Consider the following 19,231-nt stretch of genomic DNA (forward strand, 5'->3'; position numbering starts at 1 on the left):
TTTTAAATCCGTTGACATCTGCTGCATCTGCCATCTTTTTGGCTAGAAGATTCTTCTATCTTGCAGCTTAGACCTTTAGCTACAGACCTTAGACAGTATTTTTGTGAAAATTCTTACGCATCGTGGAGGAAGGGACGCTCTAAAGACTCAAGTCTACAAGGAGTCATATGAACTCCAGTTTTAAATCCGTTGACATCTGCTGCATCTGCCATCTTTTTGGCTAGAAGATTCTTCTATCTTACAGCTTAGACCTTTAGCTACAGACCTTAGACAGTATTTTTTATTATTTATTTGTGTCAGTGTGCTCTTCTAAAGAGTGTAATGCCCGTTTTCACCATCAATCCCTAATTTTTAAGTGACCCCTATGGTAACATATAACAGGAATTTGGTTTCCATAGGGGTCACTTAAAAATTAGGGATTGATGGTGAAAACGGGCATAAGACGATTGTATGTAGGTACTATTAAAATGAAATTTTAACTCATTGGTTTTGTCTCATATTTGAGGAATGTACTATGTATCATGAGTAGAGTCTTCGTTTAAAAGGATGCGAACGATTTAAATTTCAATAGGTAGACAAAATTGATAATTTTTAATTATCAAAAATTTAAGCTTTCTCCAGTAACACTGATATTATTATACTGTGACTCATCAAAGTCATCATTGTCAAAAATATTGACAAATCGCGAACTGTCACGGCCAAAAAACTGACACGCGTCCGTCCTCCGTAAGCGCCACCGCGCGACTGATTGAGATTGTCCAAGCCGTCATGGACGATTTTTTCCACATTTTTTAACATAGTAACTAAATAAGACGCAATATAAAAATTTCATCCGAATTAAAAAAAGCCCTCAAGTTATTTCTGAACTTTAGTTTAGTATAAGATTTAGAATCTCAAATCGCTTATTTTAAAAATAAAACCATAAATAGAAAACGAATAGAGGTAACTTTGGGAATTTATTCTATCGAGTCAACTTCATCAAATCGTGTTTCCATCCGTTAATAGCCCTAGAAAATATCCTCAACTATGCCCAATAAAAATCTTAGCCTTTAATTTTACTGTTTAGTACCTCAAAAATGAAAAATGAAAACCTCATTTTCGCCATTTTCTCTGCTACCCGGCCTTAAACCAATCATTGTTTTTCTTGGTGTGGTCAGGCAGTTATCACAAGTTAATTTAATAACATACTAGGAACTCATAAACAATTGTCAAGGTCGGAAACCTTATTAAAAACTAACGGCGTGTTGGGCTGTGAGCCCAGTAAGTAAATACAAACAAACGCGGACGCACACGAAGTCACTTGGCCATTATCTGTGACTCACTGTTCTATATCAATGTACGTGAAGTTGCCTAGCTCTGGTAGTATCTACCACGCTAATATCGAACGGACGCGTGGAATTGTGAGTTTTATGAATTGACAAAACATGGTGTGTAGTATCACAGAATAATAATAAGTGTAGTATCCCCAAACTTTGACGTTGAAAACTGGTTCTTTAATCGCAACGTCATTATCAGATAACTCATAGAGGAACCGGCAAGTAACTAAAACGTGGCGTAACTGGTGACTCAATAAATAAAGTCAACTCAGTGACCGAGTCAGTTCAGTTGTACGAGATATCTCAAGCGACGATGTTTTTGTTAGCTTTGTTCTTAGTTAATGCTTGCATATATTTTTTGTTTGTGATATATTGCAGGCTAACTTGGGGAATTAATAAATGTAGTAGACATCTAGTGGGGAAAGTGGTCATAGTTACCGGCGGAAATAACGGCATAGGATTCGAAGCTGCGAAGGATTTAGCCGAGCGAGGTGCTAAAGTGATTTTGGCCTGCAGAAATGCGGACAGAGGAACGAGAGCTAGGGATAAAATCATCAAAGAGACTGAAAATAAGGAGGTCTACTTCAAGCCATTGGACTTGGCTTCATTTAAATCGGTGAAAGCGTTTGCTGAAGATATACTGAAGAATGAGAAGCGCCTGGACATTCTTATCAACAACGCTGGAATGTTTGGAAGCGGACACTCGACCACGGAGGACGGGTTACTGCTGGACATGCAAACGAACCATTTCGGGCCATTCCTGCTGACATCACTCCTGCTGCCTCTACTCAAGTCCAGCGCACCCAGCCGCATCGTAAACGTGTCGTCGATGGCTTATTCCTTTGCTGATTTGGATTTAGACAATCTGAACTTCGATCATGGGAAGTATAGCCCATACAAAGTTTACGGTGCAACGAAGCTGTGCAACGTTTTAATGACAGTTGAGTTAGCAGAGCGTCTCAAAGGCACCGGCGTGACTGTGAACAGCTTGCACCCCGGCGTAATTTATACAGACATTGCGCTGAATGTTCCACTAGCAAAGTATGCTTTTATTCTGTTCAGACCATTCTACAAAACGCCGTGGCAAGGGGCGCAGACCACCACCTATTTAGCTGTGTCACCCGAAGTGCAGAATGTTAGCGGGAAATACTTCGTCGACTGCCGCGAAAAGCCTACGACAGAATTAGCTGGAAACTCCGAAACAGCTCGGAAATTGTGGGAGATCTCGGAAAAACTAGTGCATATTAAACAATGAAATAATTACCTTTCATCATCGTCATTTCAGCCATAGGACGTCCACTGCTGAACTTATGCCTCCCCCAATGATTTCCATAATGACCAGTTGGTAGCGACCTGCATCCAGCGCCTTCCTGCTAACTTTTTGAGGTCATCGGTTCACCTTGTGAGACGTCCTATGCTTTTTGTACCTTTAAGCATTAATAAATTATTTGATATCTAAGTAGGATTTTGAGTATGAAATGCGTTCGCTAAATGTATGTTCGTTTAATCTATGTGTAATAATAAAAGATAAGGAATATCAGATTATTTATCAATTCGCCTTTTAACATTCTCTTTATTTACTTTTCTTTCTTATTTTTAAATATTTTTTTTACAATGTAAATTATCAAATAATAAAAATACATTATAAAAAAAAACTTTAAAAAACATACGGGTCGAATTGAGAACCTCCTCCTTTTTTTTGAAGTCGGTTGAAAATAGTAAATCCGCTGGCAGCAGGGCCCAAGCTACCGGTGGTCAGGGTCACAGGCTGAGGAACTATTATTATTATTATTATAACATTTTTAACTGGTTTACTTTAACGTCCAGAACTTCGTTTATCCTATTATCAATCAGGTGACATTATTTTATATTATTTTAAAGTTATAAAGATAAGTCACATCAACCTCAATTTGAATTCATATTAAGCTATCTACCTAACTTGTATTAAACTACATATCTTCCACTAGAAATTTTATTAAATTCCTTGTAAGCAGGCACAGCTGAACTAAAATAATATAAGTTTACGATAGCATGAACAGTAGCAGTTAAAGCTTTCACAGGGATAATAGTAATTCTCTTTTGAACTGTATTTTACGTTCAGCCGACTGCAAAGGATAAAGTATAAGGTATTCCCTCGCCTCAGCAAACAACGGCGCGTCACGCTCCCACTAAGAACGAGGAAATACAAAGCGTGAGAAAAGAATACACATTGTCTGACGTCCAAATATTTATCAATAACTAGTTATGTTTTTTTTCTAAAATGCAACAAGCTAAAAATCGATGACACTGCGATCCTCACTCCATAACTCCCCTGTGCCCGATATATTCGGGTCGTCAGTGCTCGTGAGTATCGACAGATATCGGGAATCGTCTTCGTGTAACGCGCCTCTAAGAGCAGTCACCATGCGCTTGCATTGCTCACTTCTTTTCAACAATTTCTCGGTTCTCTCCTGAGTGCTGACCAACCTTCGCTGGTCCATTTGCACGTGCCGTACTTTCTTCCTCACTAGATTTATGTAATAATCAATCTGGCGCTGGAAGTTGTCCAGAGACCAGTAGAACTTCAAGTCAGCAAGAATCACGAGTAGAAACGTTCCGTAGAGGATGAGGAGGCCTATGCCAAAGTAGTACAACTTCGGGTCTATATTAGACAGAAAAGGGCAGTCCTTGCTGAATGTCACGCAGTCCCAAAAGTAAGATGGGGACAGTACCACATCGTCGTCCATACGATTCATGCTGACTGGTTAATTTTACTGAGAATTTAGCGTAATTTACTTCGGTTTACAATAAATTGATATCAACACTGACATTTGCTGACAGAGTTGACAAATTCAATTTTTTAATACTTGCCTTTTTCTAAGGTTTTGGATACTTTGGACCAAGATAAATTAATGTAAATTCTTATCATACATACAGGTGACTATTGCCTATGCCTGCTGTTTCCAGGTCAACTATAAGTCGACTGAGTTCATCATAAATCTTTGGACCATTACTTGACAAAAAGTGCAAGTTAATGGATATGAGCAGATATCACTGTTGCAGCTTAATTTATCATAACTAGCTAAGTTAGTTAAAGTACTCACCTACTTAACTATCTTGGTAATAAAGTAATTATTTTTCAAATTTATATTTGTTTATTGGCATCAGTAGGCTGTATGAACAATGGTAACTAACTTTAAGAAATATATAGTAGTTATAACATTGTGTCGATTCTAAACCTCGTGTCAATACAAAATCTACGTCCATTTGTTTATAGCGAGCTAGATGGTGAGTGCCAGTGAGTGCAACAAAATAACAGCATACTACACTTGATTCGTAATGAAAACCAACACAAAAAGAACTACACTCCATCTCATCTAGCTTTAAGTGTTTTCTAAAGAAAGAATACGATACCACAATCATCGGAGCAAAGCGGAGTGGCATCTCTCAGACTTACAATGGCGAATAAAAGTGCACAATGCAGCCAGAACGCCTCACTTGAGGCAATATCGAATTCCCGTGGACGGTCCGCGGGCACACAGCGCCTTCGCTTCACTGAGCCAACAAAGAAATAACGCCCAAATCTCCCCCTGTCTAGAAAAGTTTCAGCCTGAAACGTTCACAAATGCAAGTCACTGAATAATAAAATAGCAAGCGAAAATACGCGAAGTGGACACTGAACCGGCGCCTACTTACTTTCATTAGCAAAGATCGCAATCGGTGCAACAACGTAGGCATTGCAGATGGGCATCTTTAAGGTAAGCACTTTAGAATTTTATTTAGATGTACAATAAGTGCTATTTTGAAAAGAAAATGTAGTCTGTTGTACTTTTGAGTGTACCTCTATATTGTTAGTAACTGAATTTTAAAATATCGACCTAAATAAGTTTGCTAGCAAAGTTTTCTTCTGAAGTTCCACAGTCGCCAACGTTCCATATTTTCGATACAGCTCTCTTTGAGACTATTTGTGTAAGTTCGCCTGATATTTTATAGCAATAAAAGTTGTGACTACAAAAGATAAGATTCTAAGCCAACATCAAACTGATTTATAGAGAATGTTTCAAGTTTCAGGGAATATTATTTGAATCTCTCTTGTTCGTGTTACAATAAAGTTTACAAAGCAAATCATCACTATCTGCGTTATTACTTACCCTAGCTATTACAAAGTTATTAACTATTTATAGCACGTTAACTTAAACATTGTAGGTACTTAAGTATCTTAATTTGTAAAGAGTTGTATTTTGATGTACCTACTGCTGACTGTACCTACCTATCGTACAGTTGTTAGCACATCAGACTAAGTCCTACCTACAATTCTATAACTTAACGAGATAATACGCCACGGTCGCGGTGGTTAAGTTGATGTGTGTTTTTCCGCTTATTATAAAAGACACATAAATAAGTGGCTAGGTAGGTACTCTTAATTGCCCATCACAGCAGACAGTAAGTACTTAATTACTTCAAGAAATAATTAGGTGGGTACACCTGCTTACAAAACGATTACAAACGAAGAATGGCGTGTTAATTAAAGGCGTCAAGATAATTAATAGGTTGGTATAAGGATTTTTGTAGAATGAATTGTACAAAAATCAACTGCTACTGCTAGTAGTTGAAGTGCAGAGCAACACACACTGACCCAAACATCTCCTAATAAAATAGGACTTATACAACTCTACGAACGGTACTATTGCTATTACATTTCCGCAGGCGTTCAATAAGCGGCGCGATTTTTAACTTTGCATCGCAGTTCCGCGTAGGCGCTCAAAGTATCTTATTTCGTGTGAACCGTGAAGTATGCGTGAAGTTAAACGAAGCCAGCGACAGCAGGAAGACGCTCCGGTTAAAGTTAAGCAATTAAGAAGAGGCTAAGCGGCGAGATTGCATGGGGCGAAGTTCTTGTTTCTCCACCGAAAACTATCTTCATTACATCTGTTATGCGATGTTATATGTAACCACGGTACAATGTTTTGCGCCCATGGATGCGCGGAACGTATGTATTGCGATAGTGAACAGTTGGATAAGCTCCAACAATAACCGACTAGATTAGTGGCTTTAAAACATGGTCTTTATTCACAACAATGCTTTATGAGTTGGACAAAACGCCAACCTTTTAAAATGTTTTAATTGGACATGAAATTAGTTTTTGACGTTGCTATGTTTCTGTTCTTATTCGCCATCCAACGAATACTTAAACATGGTCTTTTAAAATATCGCTAAAGTTTAGTGAAAAATGCTTACTTACTTACTTACCTATTTCATGAACAGCAAGTTAATGAAGTAGGTAGGTTTTATGTAGGATTAAATTACCGTTATGCACGAGTTTCTTACTTTGATTCTAAGAAAGTGTACTGTATAGGTTATCAATACTGCTTTTATTAACTTTGCAAAGTTCATGAAAACAAAGTTTAAGCACGTTAAATAATTTTATAACAGAATTTCTCTATGATAATAGACTTTGTAGTACCTATCTATTGTGATACCGTGATACATTTACTCTAACCCAACATTGGGGACCTACCTTACGCGAGGGTTTCGTATGAGATTGACTTGATATCGTTTGTCGTTTGGTTTTGTATAGAAAAAGTGTTTCAATTACTTACCACCAGGCGTCGCCACAAATCCTTTTACAGATGTTCTACTTATGTAGGTAGTTTAACATTTATTTAACGCGATTGAGTAGTAGGTACATAATGTATTCTGTGGTAGTAGACTGAGCTTCTACATAGGTACTCGACACTTAGACGCTTTCATTTGGTTTGCTTTGTAAATTACATACGGACGATAAGCGATTTTACTACTTTAGTCTAATGAGTAGTTTCTTTTGACATACATAAGTATTTTCCGAATTTCCAGATAATATAGGATGAAAATGTCTTCGAATATGTAACAAAAGAAACGTGTACAACTATAGGATCGTTTAATCAAATCAAAGCTACTAGGGTGGGATAGTTTCCTTACATTTCATTTTATGTTGTGGCAGTGTTAGCATATTGCTTCTCGAGTCAAGATCGTTCCACACCATTCGGGCCTGTGATGGGACCGAGAGATGAGATCCTACCCTTTTGTATTCGATTGGTGTTGGACATTTTCAATGGAGGTTTTTGTCAAATAAACAAATGTCCTACTACTAGATACGTAACTAAGTATGATAAGTATAATAGTAAGGAGGACTGAGTTACATCGAAAATAGGTAAACATTGTACATTAAGGTTGTATTGAACACAACCTTTCATAAAATTATCATAACATATCTTGAATGGTTAAACATACCTTATTATGTTTTACCACAAAGCAATAACGAAACCTAATAAAGAGTTCATACTACTGAGGTAAGGTTTCTAAAAATATACAAAATAAAACCAAATAACTTCGTGTTTTTCTTTTATTATTCCACACAAACACACATTACTGTCATACATCTCTAATAAATTACCTTACACTATTTGTTAATTTTACACAAAGCTTCAGTTTTAACTTATCCATTATTAATTATTACAAAAGCAAAACTTAATCTAATTAATATAGTACAAGTTTTTATTTGGTTTAGGCGGCCTTAATGTCGGAAAACAAACAACAAACAGTTAAAACGAAAACTTAACATAAAACTAACAAACACAGCCATTTTAATTTAACAGTAATATCACAAAACTTAACGACAACTTAACGCTTAAAAATAAATAACAAAAAACTTGAACAAAAGTCAACAATATGTCTTAATGAATATCTTACCCCCATAATAAAAATCGTAGCGTGATGCAAGACCATAAAAAAGAACTAACTTATGTAAATTAAAATAAGTTGAAGTTAACAATCCCAACTAATATTATAAATGCGAAAGTAACTCTGTCTGTCTGTCTGTCTGTTACGCTTTCCCGCTTAAACCTCGCAACCGATTTTGATGAAATTTGGCATAGAGATAGTTTGAGTCCCGGGAAAGAACATAGGATAGTTTTTATCCCGGTTTTTGAAACAGGGACGCGCGCGATAAAGTTTTTCTGTGACAGACAAAATTCCACGCGGGCGAAGCCGCGGGCGGAAAGCTAGTAATAAATAAAAGTATGGTATTGACTGTAAATATCACTCAAGTGTAGATGTGACTTATAATTAAACGTTGCGTAATGACTCTAATTCCAAATCAAATTATGTAAATTAGTACCAATGTTAAGCCCTTTACACGTGCAAAATAAAAATTGTGACATCTACATTTCACTGGAGAAGAGGAGGAAGAAACTCAGTCAATTACAATTTAAATGATATTTTGTATCTGATGTGCCCTGATCCTGAAAGCCTTTGATCATGAAAATGCTGACAAAATTTTTGAACAAATAATGTAGGGGATAAGATAAACACCAAGTTAAAATAACAGACAACAATTTTACGTGTAGATAACTCGCAATAAATTATAACAAACATGTAGGTACTTATTGTCGGAAAATTATTTTTGTTCTAAAACGTATCAACAATCGTTTGTTGGTTTTGACAGAAATATCAGAAGCCGATTAAGTTATACTACACGTAAAAAGGAACAAAGCGTCCTGATAAGGTTTTCACAAAAGTCAAAACCCCAACAGAAAGCAATAACAGAAACACAAAGAGATAATAAAAAATGAAACAATTTCAGGCACTTTTGGCGTAAGGCACGTTGTGATTGTTTCAGGCAAAACGAGAACAAAAACTTAACACGCATTTTGATTTGAATCAAATCTGTGAAACCATCTTTACTAAACGTAGGTTTACTGATAAAGTAGGCTCAAATTCAGAATCAACTTAACAATTCAATTTGACAATGTAAAACAAAATAGCAACGAAACAAAAACTCAACTAACTTTAACAGTGAAATCAACAAGCTGTGATAGCAGGATAAAAGTGTACTGATGCACGTTTTTTGATCTAATAAAGGCGGGGATTAAAAAACAATTTAGATCCAAAAAGATAACCGGGTTATGGATTGGAAAAGTAACAAAACAAAAAATCAACTTAAATCGAAACAAAAAAATCAACAAATAAAATTAACAATTCTGTACGTGCTTTAGTTTCTAATATAACTGATACTGATAATTCTACAAGTAGAAAAGCAACAAAACAAAAATTCAATGTGTATGAACGTAAACAGCCAAAGATTTTTTGTGTATTTTTTTTTTCTGTTTGTTTTACTAACTGGTTGACGGAATGAGAAAACAAAACAAAAATTCAACGAGTAACATTTACAAACGAAAACAAAAACATGAACGAAGATGTAATTAAGTAAAGCACGGTATTCTATTTTAATTGGTTGTTAGGATTTAAAACATTCACAAAAAATATGTTTAGTAATTATTACAAAATCAACGATGTATTCAGGCAAATGACACAAACATAACTTTAACAACATGATTATCAGACTGGTAGGTAGGTTTTTTAGATTCAGAAAAGTAGGATGATCCAAATAATGTTTTTTAAACTTAAAATCATTAAAGTAATTGAGATTAATTTTAACTGTTTCATCTATGAATCTATAACTGATGGATTGTGATGATTTTGAATAATCCAATGTGGTTTTAGATGTGATCAGAAAGTAACAAAACAAAAATTCAAACTCAACAATTTAACGTCAGTCACAATCCTCCCAATGTCCAGTCCAGCTGGTAACAACAAATTGGTATTTACAAACAAAATATCAACATATTTACAGTTAACCAAACAATAATTTACATCCCTGATCAATAACGAAATGTAACAAATGATCAAGAAAACAATTTGGAGCTTTAAGTGTGTTAATAACAAAAACTTAACAACCACACAACAGAAACATGTAACAACAGGAAACTTTGGAATTGTGAAAACCCGCGATAAACTGGTGAATTTAAAACTAATTGTGAGTTTTATCAACTGGCAAATTCGGATTTATAACAAAAACGTTAACAAGAACTCGAGAAAACGTACCATTACAAACAAAAACATGAATGGTAACTGGTTTAACTAACAACACCGATCATTAAGGCACTATCGAAAAAGATTCTTACACATTGATAATAATCATTGGTAAGTACGCATTGCTCACGAAGGTAAAAATTGTACGGAATAATTTGGCACTCACAGCTAAAACTACAAACCTAGCCTACCTACATACAATAAACCTAAGCCTATCCTATCTTTGGGAATCTAGAGACTGTTTCACTTCACCTTAGTCATGATGTCTTGTCCGAGTCCTCCGGTGATTCCAATATTTACAAGAAGACCCCGAAAAATTTGGCCAGATGAAATTTTGATCCAGGATTTTTGTTTGTTCACGATGACGTTTGATATACCCAGCTGGTAATACATTTTTGTGTTCAAATCTGAAACAAGTAGAGAATTTTTTAATAACATGTTTAGAAATTTCACAGATTGTTAAGGATACCTATTATGTAGTTAGATAATGTAAGTTAAGAAAGAAATAAACATTTTGAAAATAAACCTTCACAATTTAAGTTTTGGAAACAAATAAAAACAAAAATATTTTTGAGTTATGTACTTGAAAAAATGTTAAACACAGTTTAAAATACTGAAAAGGCTATAAAATAAGTAATAACAGTAACAAAGTGTGTAACTTACCAAAACAAAAAAAAGAGAATCCTCGCCTCGGTTCGCCTTTGAAACTTATTTTCGATGTAAAAACTGTTTCCGTAATGAAACTTTAATTACCACCACTTTGGCTTCGAACTTTTAATTGACAAACTATTGATAGGCCTGGTAAATTTTGCAGACGCAATTCGCACTCAGAGCCCTCAGGGGGCGCTGCCCCCCGGGGTGTTTACTGTAGCTAGTCAAATTCGGAAGTGATCGTTTCGGAGTCCCGTTGACCTTATATAGGGCTCCCGGGAACCCTCCCCGCGCGCCCGTGGGAACTCCGGCGCACGTGGGTCACTTGCGTAAGCGCACACAATGGCCTTCTTTCTTCCACTGCTTTTATTTCCACCCCTCGAACGTCTTACGTATCTGTATTTACCTGTGCAAGGGGAGAAATCTCGCCCGGTGGGAACTCGCGGAGTAACTGAAATTATTGAATACAATCATTATAATTTTTAAGAGGGTTGCAAAGTCGCATTTCTCACGGGTCGGCTTTATTGTTATGTAAATGGTCATCCTTATTGCGCGTGAAGACACGATGGCCGTTGGAGTTACCGTTACTTGTGCAATATCAGGTCTTCAAAAGACAAACTGGATATTTGCCAATAACTGTCTCCGGGTCGTACTTCTAAATTATATGGATAAATATAATACGAATTTAGATAAAAACCGACAAAAACGGCGGTAACTAGAATGAAAATTCCGCCGCTATGATATGCTGTATTGTGCTCTTTTGTCTTTGATTGCCAGGATAAATTGAAACTAAAATAATTTCGCTTCCTGATATCGCTCTTAGATCGCCTTTGGACCTATGAAAATAAAATAAAAATATTAGGGACCAATAAGATAAACTAAGAAGGAATAATCCGTGTTACCATTTTGATTTAATCTCACTTTAAAATCCCTATAATAAACTAGGCTTTAAGCTTTTCAAACAGGAATCTTAATAAGAATGTTTAAAAACACAAAGTCATCGAGCTAGCAACATCCTGAAATTCCCACTAAGTATTTCATACGATCTAAGGAAGGTGCTTAATGTATTATTTATTATTTTGTAATGAAAAGCTTACATGCTCGTAAACAAGATTCTCGTGAATGTTACACCTATGAGATTTCCTTTTTGCATATTTTATATGGTTTCACAAATAAAATGCTTCATTTCGTTCCGAAAAAAACAAAAATAGCTTCCCATATACGCGTTCTATAACTCATTTTAAATACGTTTTTATTTAACCCGCCCGTGCTTGGCTTGGTGAAATTGTGTTCTAAAAATCAAATGGGGTCTTAACAAGGAGGTGAAACTTAACCCTGCATGCACTGCGGTGCTCGTGAGTCATTAATTTGCGGTTCACAAAGCCTAACGGGCCCTGCGATGGCGATTGACTTGCCCAAGTGTTTTGCAGCGAACAAAAGATCTTTTCAGCGCTATACCGGGACGTGCGCAGTTTAAAATAATCAAGCTCTTAATTTGTTAAGAGTGTAGGTATTAATTTCTTTAAAAAAATATGTTGACTTGGTACCTTTGCACATAACGACTTGAAAGACGTCGTTCAGAAAAAGTAGTTCACTGAAAGAGAATCAATAACATTAATCATTAAACCATAAAATTGGCATTGCATGTGTGTACCTATGCAATTAATTATCAGGTGAATCTATTTATTAGTCATATGAGTAGAATGCGGAAAGGACATCTGTCAGTCCTAAAGAAAGCATTCTGTTATTATCTTTAGAATACCGTTCGCATGACACGTCGATAATATGGGTAGAATTGATCCTTGCAAAGGCGTCCAGGTGCAGATATCATTGCAGGGTTATCCCACTTTCTCACGCTTGCACAAGTACATCAAATTTCGATGCAGCCGTCGTGACGTCATTATAATCCCTTATTGCACTACGGTTAGTCGTCAATTCAATCGTAGTAGGTAATGTAATAACGAAACAAAACCTCTTTAATACTGTAGTACTAGTACAAATACCTGTAATATAGTATTATAGGTAGTAAATTAGCTTTTAAACAATAACTCCACACAATTTTCTTCCACTTTCTTTAGTGTTTCTCGCCATTTAATGCTTTTTCATACACCGTGTAATTTACTTCGGCAAGCTTTTAGATTAGAGCTGATGCTCTAACACGACTGACGACCGATGGTCGTAATGCAGTTCATACCATAATATCCATCCCAAAAATATGCCTAGACAGTCCATTCCCATAATGGCACAGTAACCGATTGCCACAGGGCACTCGCCTGTACCGTTTGCTATTTGGTACATTTCCACGGGGGATTATTTTCAGAGTATTTCTCCAGTGCAGTAACTCCAGAGCTGCAGATATAGATAATATACTAAATATGTTACGAGTCCTTGCCGTTTAAGGACAGCTAGGGATATATTTAAAAGCTGATATATGTCTGGGTATAGTTGTTTATTTCGACCTGGATGTGGAAGTTTATAGGCTGTATTACCTATTCATCGTGAAATGGGATTCTGTGAATGTATTACCTAAGCTTGTTGCTTGGTTTTACATCAGTTATTTTGCTAAGGATGTATTAGAAAATTGCAAAACGTAAAGGACCAGGATACTTGAGTTATTAAGATTGAACATTTTCAAATTGTAAGTCGGTACGACTAGCAAATACCTACACCATGGATCTGGATTTAAAATGAATTTTAATGGGTTACGTTAGGCCATATTCTAGTAGCCAAAATATATTTTCACTTAGTAGGGGATAATAAAAGAAATTACTGTGATTACCATTTGTGTAATTTAGATAATGGAGCGTATTTTTCAACTAACTTACTTATTCTCTATCTCAAGTAAAAGACGTGAATTAGGATGGACAGACACGTAAATTGAATTACCCGTGCTTTCTCTCAATATCTAATAGTAACTATTTGCACAATACAATACTAATAATTCAAATTCAAAGTCTGAGCCAAAGCAAACAAAGGCTCGCTCCGGGCCAACCTGGAGGTAAACATATTATTTCCTACACACTAACTGGGAGGTATTAGACCACAATAACGGAAATCTACAGTTGTGTAGCATAGGTCAGCTAGCCAGACTCCAGGGGGGTTACTCTGACTAACGTTATCAGAAGTTTCGAATGTTGCATCCTTATCAGGCTAACCGAGTTTCCAGCATGAGGAATGGTGACAGATAGACCCGAAACTACGTAATCAGCGTTTCGGAATAGGGGGCTCCAGGGCTGCAGGGTCGAAATATGCGGCAAAACAATGGATTGAGGATGACAGCTCCTTTCATAAACACTGGCTCAGAATATCTAATGCAAGTTTAGCTCACTTGTATCGTAATGCTACGAGATACCTAGTCATTAGGAAAATTGTTTCGTAGTATAAAACATTGCTACTACTACAGTAACTTATTAGTAACCTGTGCTACTACTATCACATAATACATTGCTACGACTGCTACATTTTTTGATACCTCGGATATTATAAACATACTCGTACACGTGATAAAATATTACTGTTTCTTATTACTGGGAAGTAATGTTTTTTTATATCTCAGAATCTGAGTTACAAGTTTCAGAGAAACATACCAAAATCCTCGCTTTACCAAATGGAAGGTATCTGTTTACAGAATCTTCTTTTAAGTCCTAATATTTCATTCCCAACTGAAAGTAGGCACTTACTCATACTATTTTGCTTTTGTAAACTTATGAGCTGTTGTTAAATTTCGTACATTTTTCTTGGCGGAGTTGGGGACTCTTGTTTGTTGCTAGGTATCAAGAATTCAAAACTTTGGAAACCTCAAAGTATGATACATGATACTTACATTTTTTCTACCATTTCCTGTAACCTCTGCCCTCGCAGAAATAGCCAGCTAGTAGGTGTATCTATACCTAAATATTTTCTTCTAAAATATTATATCTGCGTTTTATATAATTTGTGTTCTATTGCCAACAAATTCGACATTCAGAAGGCAATTACAGTTTCAGGATATATACCGAAATAGAAAATACTTAATTGAGTACTGTTTGTACGAATCATGAATATTACACGAACACATTAAAGCTAATATGATGAACGAGCGCTTAGGTATTGATTTATTTATTAATATTTACTAGTTGTGCTCACTACCATGTTAGTCGTCTCAACAATAGCCTCATGTTTGTACGTAAATAGCTGCCCCGGCGAATTTCGTACCGCCTATGTTCATCAGAAATAATTAAGGATTCTAAATGGTGAAAGATTTTTTCAATTTGGTCCAGTAGTTTCGGAGCCTATTCAATGCAAACAATCAAATCTTTCCTCTTTATAATATTAGTTTCGATGGCCTCTAGTGGAAGGGTCAAGCAACTGGTGAACCAAAAATAGACTATTACTTATTTCTTTCTTAGGATATTACTGTAATAATAATTTTGTAACCCTGATCCTTGTTGCCTAAAGGGTTATCATAACCATAGTTATTTATAAATATTATTATATTAATCTTCGGATTAACTATCGGAACAAATTGGTATATTACGAGTAAGGACCATAGTAATTAATTACTTCTAATAACACCCTGAATCTGCTCTTTTCAACACGCAACAGAATCATCGTCATCACCTCAGCCATAGGACGTCCACTGCTGAACATAGGCCTCTCCCAAAGCTTTCCATGTTGCCCGGTTGGTAGCAAGCAACCTGCAACAGAATTAACTTTTAGAAAAAAAGTTTAAAATCATAGGAGCGTTTGAGTAACTCAATATTTCAATCGTGTTAGATGCAATACTGAAAATGAAAACTTAAACTTACTTTGCGTCATTTTAAAAAGTTTTATAGTACAAAATATTGCATCAATATACTTACAGCTTACAGTTGGGTACATTTTAAAGTTTGCACCGAGTAGTTCTACGTCTCAAGTCACGTTTCCGACATTCTTAACACGTGAGACAAGTTGTGTCTCGTCAACATGGGTGTGTAATGTATGATATAACTACATATCATATAATACTTAGAGGATATAACATCAAATTATATAAAATCATTTAATATAATAATTATTTACTATAATAAACGAATAATATAATTTTAAAACGAATAATTTTAAGACAAATAACTAACAACTGATATAAAATGGTTTGATATAATGAACATTTTCTATAAAACTTACAATGTATACTATTTAAAACAAATAACATTCAAATCATATAAAAATAAAATGTCTAACAATCAAATGAGATAAAATTCTTTTCCTATAAAACTTAAATCATATAATAATAATAATTTTATATGAAGTTCAATTCTTATAATAAACATTGCATGCAGCAAGCAAGCTAGCAAACGAGCAAGCAAGCAAGCGAGCAAGCAAGCAAGCTAGCAAGCAAGCTAGCATGCAGGCAAGAAGCAGGCAAGCAAGCTAGCAAGCAAGCTAGCAAGCAAGCAAGCAAGCAGGCTAGCAAGCAAGCAAGCAGGCAAGCATGCAAGCAAGCAGGCAAGCAGGCATGCAGCATGCAAGCAGGCAAGCAAGCAGGCATGCAAATTTGACTAAAAACTTGAGACTTCTGTCACGGCTCCGGCACTGCGGGGCTCTGGCGGTCCCTCGCGTGCTAATCGTCGCAGATGGCTTTCGCTCGACACCGCGTCTTCGGCTTGCTGGCCGGCTTTGCCGGCCAGCCTCAGCCGCGGCGCCTCGCTTCCAGCCACCTGCTCATCAGCCCGCGGGCCGCCTCGCCCCTCCGTGCCTACGCGCTTCTAAATTACACTCTAGGGGTAGGGCAGACAAGACTACGTGGAGTCGGTTTTACGGCGATTCGTTTTTGTCACTAAAGTCATTTATAAGTCAAGCTAAAGAAGAACATACTAAAAGTTATATATCAATTAAAGAGTATACCAAATAGTCGTTATAACAAATAATATTTATTTTATGTAATGATTATATGAAATATTATTTATGTTAAACAAAATTACATGAAATGAGTCTTAGATTAAGTAAGGTTTATATCAAATGTTTTTATGCGTTTTGATTGGTATCTGAAATGACATTATTAGAAATGATTCATTATATGAAGTAAACATTATATGTTAAAAAATTATATCAAGTGTTATTATAACATACGTTTATTATACAATATGAACGTTATTGAAATGAATTTATATCATATAAACTTATATAAACTGTCACGCACCCCGTCAACATGAATCTATAAACAGAGCCTTTCCTTCCACTTCCTAACTTGCTTAGACCTCAGGCTAAACTTTATAGGGGAGCCTTTATCCTGTTTATAAGTTTCAGTAAGCTTATAATGTATCGGAAAACATAAGAACTGCATTGAACTTAAGTTTTCTGTTACAACCCTGAGGTCAGAATGAGATACCTACACTTACCTAATCAATCAAAGTTTTAGTTGTAAGTATCTTGCAATGTTGTATATTAATAAAGCTTTTGATTTTGCATTAACTGCGTTAACACTATTTGTGTCTCACCTCAGAATTGAACCTAGAACCTCAGAATCACAGAGAATTCAACTGTAGGCAGTTGGAAAACGGGAAAATTCCAATCCAATTAGGAAGGTTTCAGGTAAGCTTTCATCTTTCATTATACAGATCGCTGCAATATATGATAAAACATTATAAGCAACAGCTTCCCAGAAAAGATACACGCTTATAATATCACGGATGTTATCATTCGATTCCGATAAAAATCGTTAACCATCACCATCATTTTTATTCCGTCTCGTCGAGGAAATTCGCCGACGTTTCCCATTTCCTTAACGCGAACACGTGTTAATCGGACTCCCCAGGCATGCTTATCAAATGACCCGATTGGCCACCGATCCATTGTGTCCTCATAATAAAACATCGGGGGGCGAGATCCGCACGTGCACCGGCAATGGACCACTTTCCTATGAGTTCTGCTAAGATTTCTCAGCGCCAGAGCTCCTCAATTATTCACGCACTCCCTTTCTGGCCCGTTCTTTTCATATGGGACAAAAGCGGATTCAGGTCGTGGTAACAACGGAAAGATTGCAAAGGACGTGTACTCGCTCACAGTATAGGTGAACTTTAAGCTTTAATATTAAGCCGAAACGAGGCCGGGCCAAGTTTATTACGCGTCATATGCAGACGGTTATGTGTTATTATGTAATGTGAACGACACGGCTTTATGTAACGTTCGCCGTTTTTGTAAAACACCTCCGCAAGTGTTCCGTAAATAAAAGGACTAGACAGGGAACACTCGTGTTTTATTCCGTTACAAACGTGCCATCGGAGTTTCACGCCAGATATGTCTGACTGAAGTGAAAATGTTCGCCTTGCTAGTGCTTGCTACTAATAAATTACAAAAACCTAAGAGCCTTTTTATGTGTTCAGGGTAAAAATACGCTTACAAACGTACGACCGTACAAATGTCGTAGGCAAAGGTAAACGGGGTCTCCTTTCGCAATAATATCTTTTTCTTATCCATTTGCTTACAGAATTCGTCACAAAGAAAATTCCCGTTATTGAGCTGAAGCCGTCAACTGTGGGTGCTTAGTTTCTGTTTTTTTTGCATCTTATTTTCTAATAGGTAAATATTCTCACATACTTTTTCGTATTATAATTAGGTAATAGATACTTACTATTGTTTTTTTTATATCTCATACCTATGTATGTATTGGAAGGTAAAAGCTAGCATGGCGGTCCACCTTTTTTGCTTTACACCGCGAAAAGTATAGGTAAAAACGTATACAAGATTGTGAATCTTGTAAGTAATGTCATCAAACCCCCGATAACCGGCTTGTTTTCGTTCGGAAGGGTTCCGTGCGAAACTGTTTATGTAAATCAGAACCAAAGAGCCGTCTCCTTGTTTGATATAGCACCGGGGCAGTAACGGGGTCCTTTTCAAATTCGCCCCAATGCAGGGACACGATTGAAGGTAGGTTTTTTATAGCGCGGATACAGTAATCTAGTTCAGGTGTGCTCTAGAAAAATCCGAGAGGATTTGAGGTCGTGTACGTTTCCCAGTTTTATTGCATATTGAGACGTACTATTCTTCTGATATATTTCGAGTAGACGCCGAGTTATATGGGACTTCTTCTGCTTCGGTATTTCTGACAAAAATCTGAGATACCATTTTTCCTTGGCCGGAATATAGTTCTTTTTAAATTGAATTTGAGGCATGGGTGTAAATAAAAATAGCTGACGGCTGGATCAAATCGGTTTTAAAGTCATAAAATTGATTGGATAAATAACAGAGTTAACTAAAAAATAATAATACTGAAATCTTAGAACGTTTTGCATAATATAAATAGTGCACACACGAAGTAGATTAGTGACTTGGTTTATTGATGTAAGATTTCTTTCAATACAGATCCAACACTGGAAATTCTAAATTTAATATAGTATATTAAATTAATTTCTGAA

General features: G+C 36.2%; 1 protein-coding gene and 1 long non-coding RNA gene across 2 annotated transcripts; one reads left to right on the forward strand and one right to left on the reverse strand.

The window, feature by feature from the left end:
• The first annotated feature begins 1,249 nt into the window (after positions 1-1,249).
• LOC135074210 (retinol dehydrogenase 14-like) lies at positions 1,250-2,881 on the forward strand. The gene has a single exon (XM_063968510.1). The coding sequence runs from the start codon at positions 1,630-1,632 to the stop codon at positions 2,569-2,571; it is 942 nt and encodes a 313-aa protein (XP_063824580.1). The 5' UTR covers positions 1,250-1,629; the 3' UTR covers positions 2,572-2,881.
• A 4,782-nt stretch (positions 2,882-7,663) lies between these two features.
• Positions 7,664-11,075, reverse strand: LOC135074209 (uncharacterized). The gene is made up of 2 exons (XR_010257773.1): positions 10,869-11,075; positions 7,664-10,612 (listed from the first exon to the last, which is right to left on the reverse strand). It is a non-coding gene; the product is annotated as an uncharacterized LOC135074209 (long non-coding RNA).
• Between the last annotated feature and the right edge of the window lie 8,156 nt (positions 11,076-19,231).

Source organism: Ostrinia nubilalis, chromosome 8, assembly GCF_963855985.1.
Source record: "Ostrinia nubilalis chromosome 8, ilOstNubi1.1, whole genome shotgun sequence".
Taxonomy (NCBI): Eukaryota; Metazoa; Arthropoda; class Insecta; order Lepidoptera; family Crambidae; genus Ostrinia; species Ostrinia nubilalis.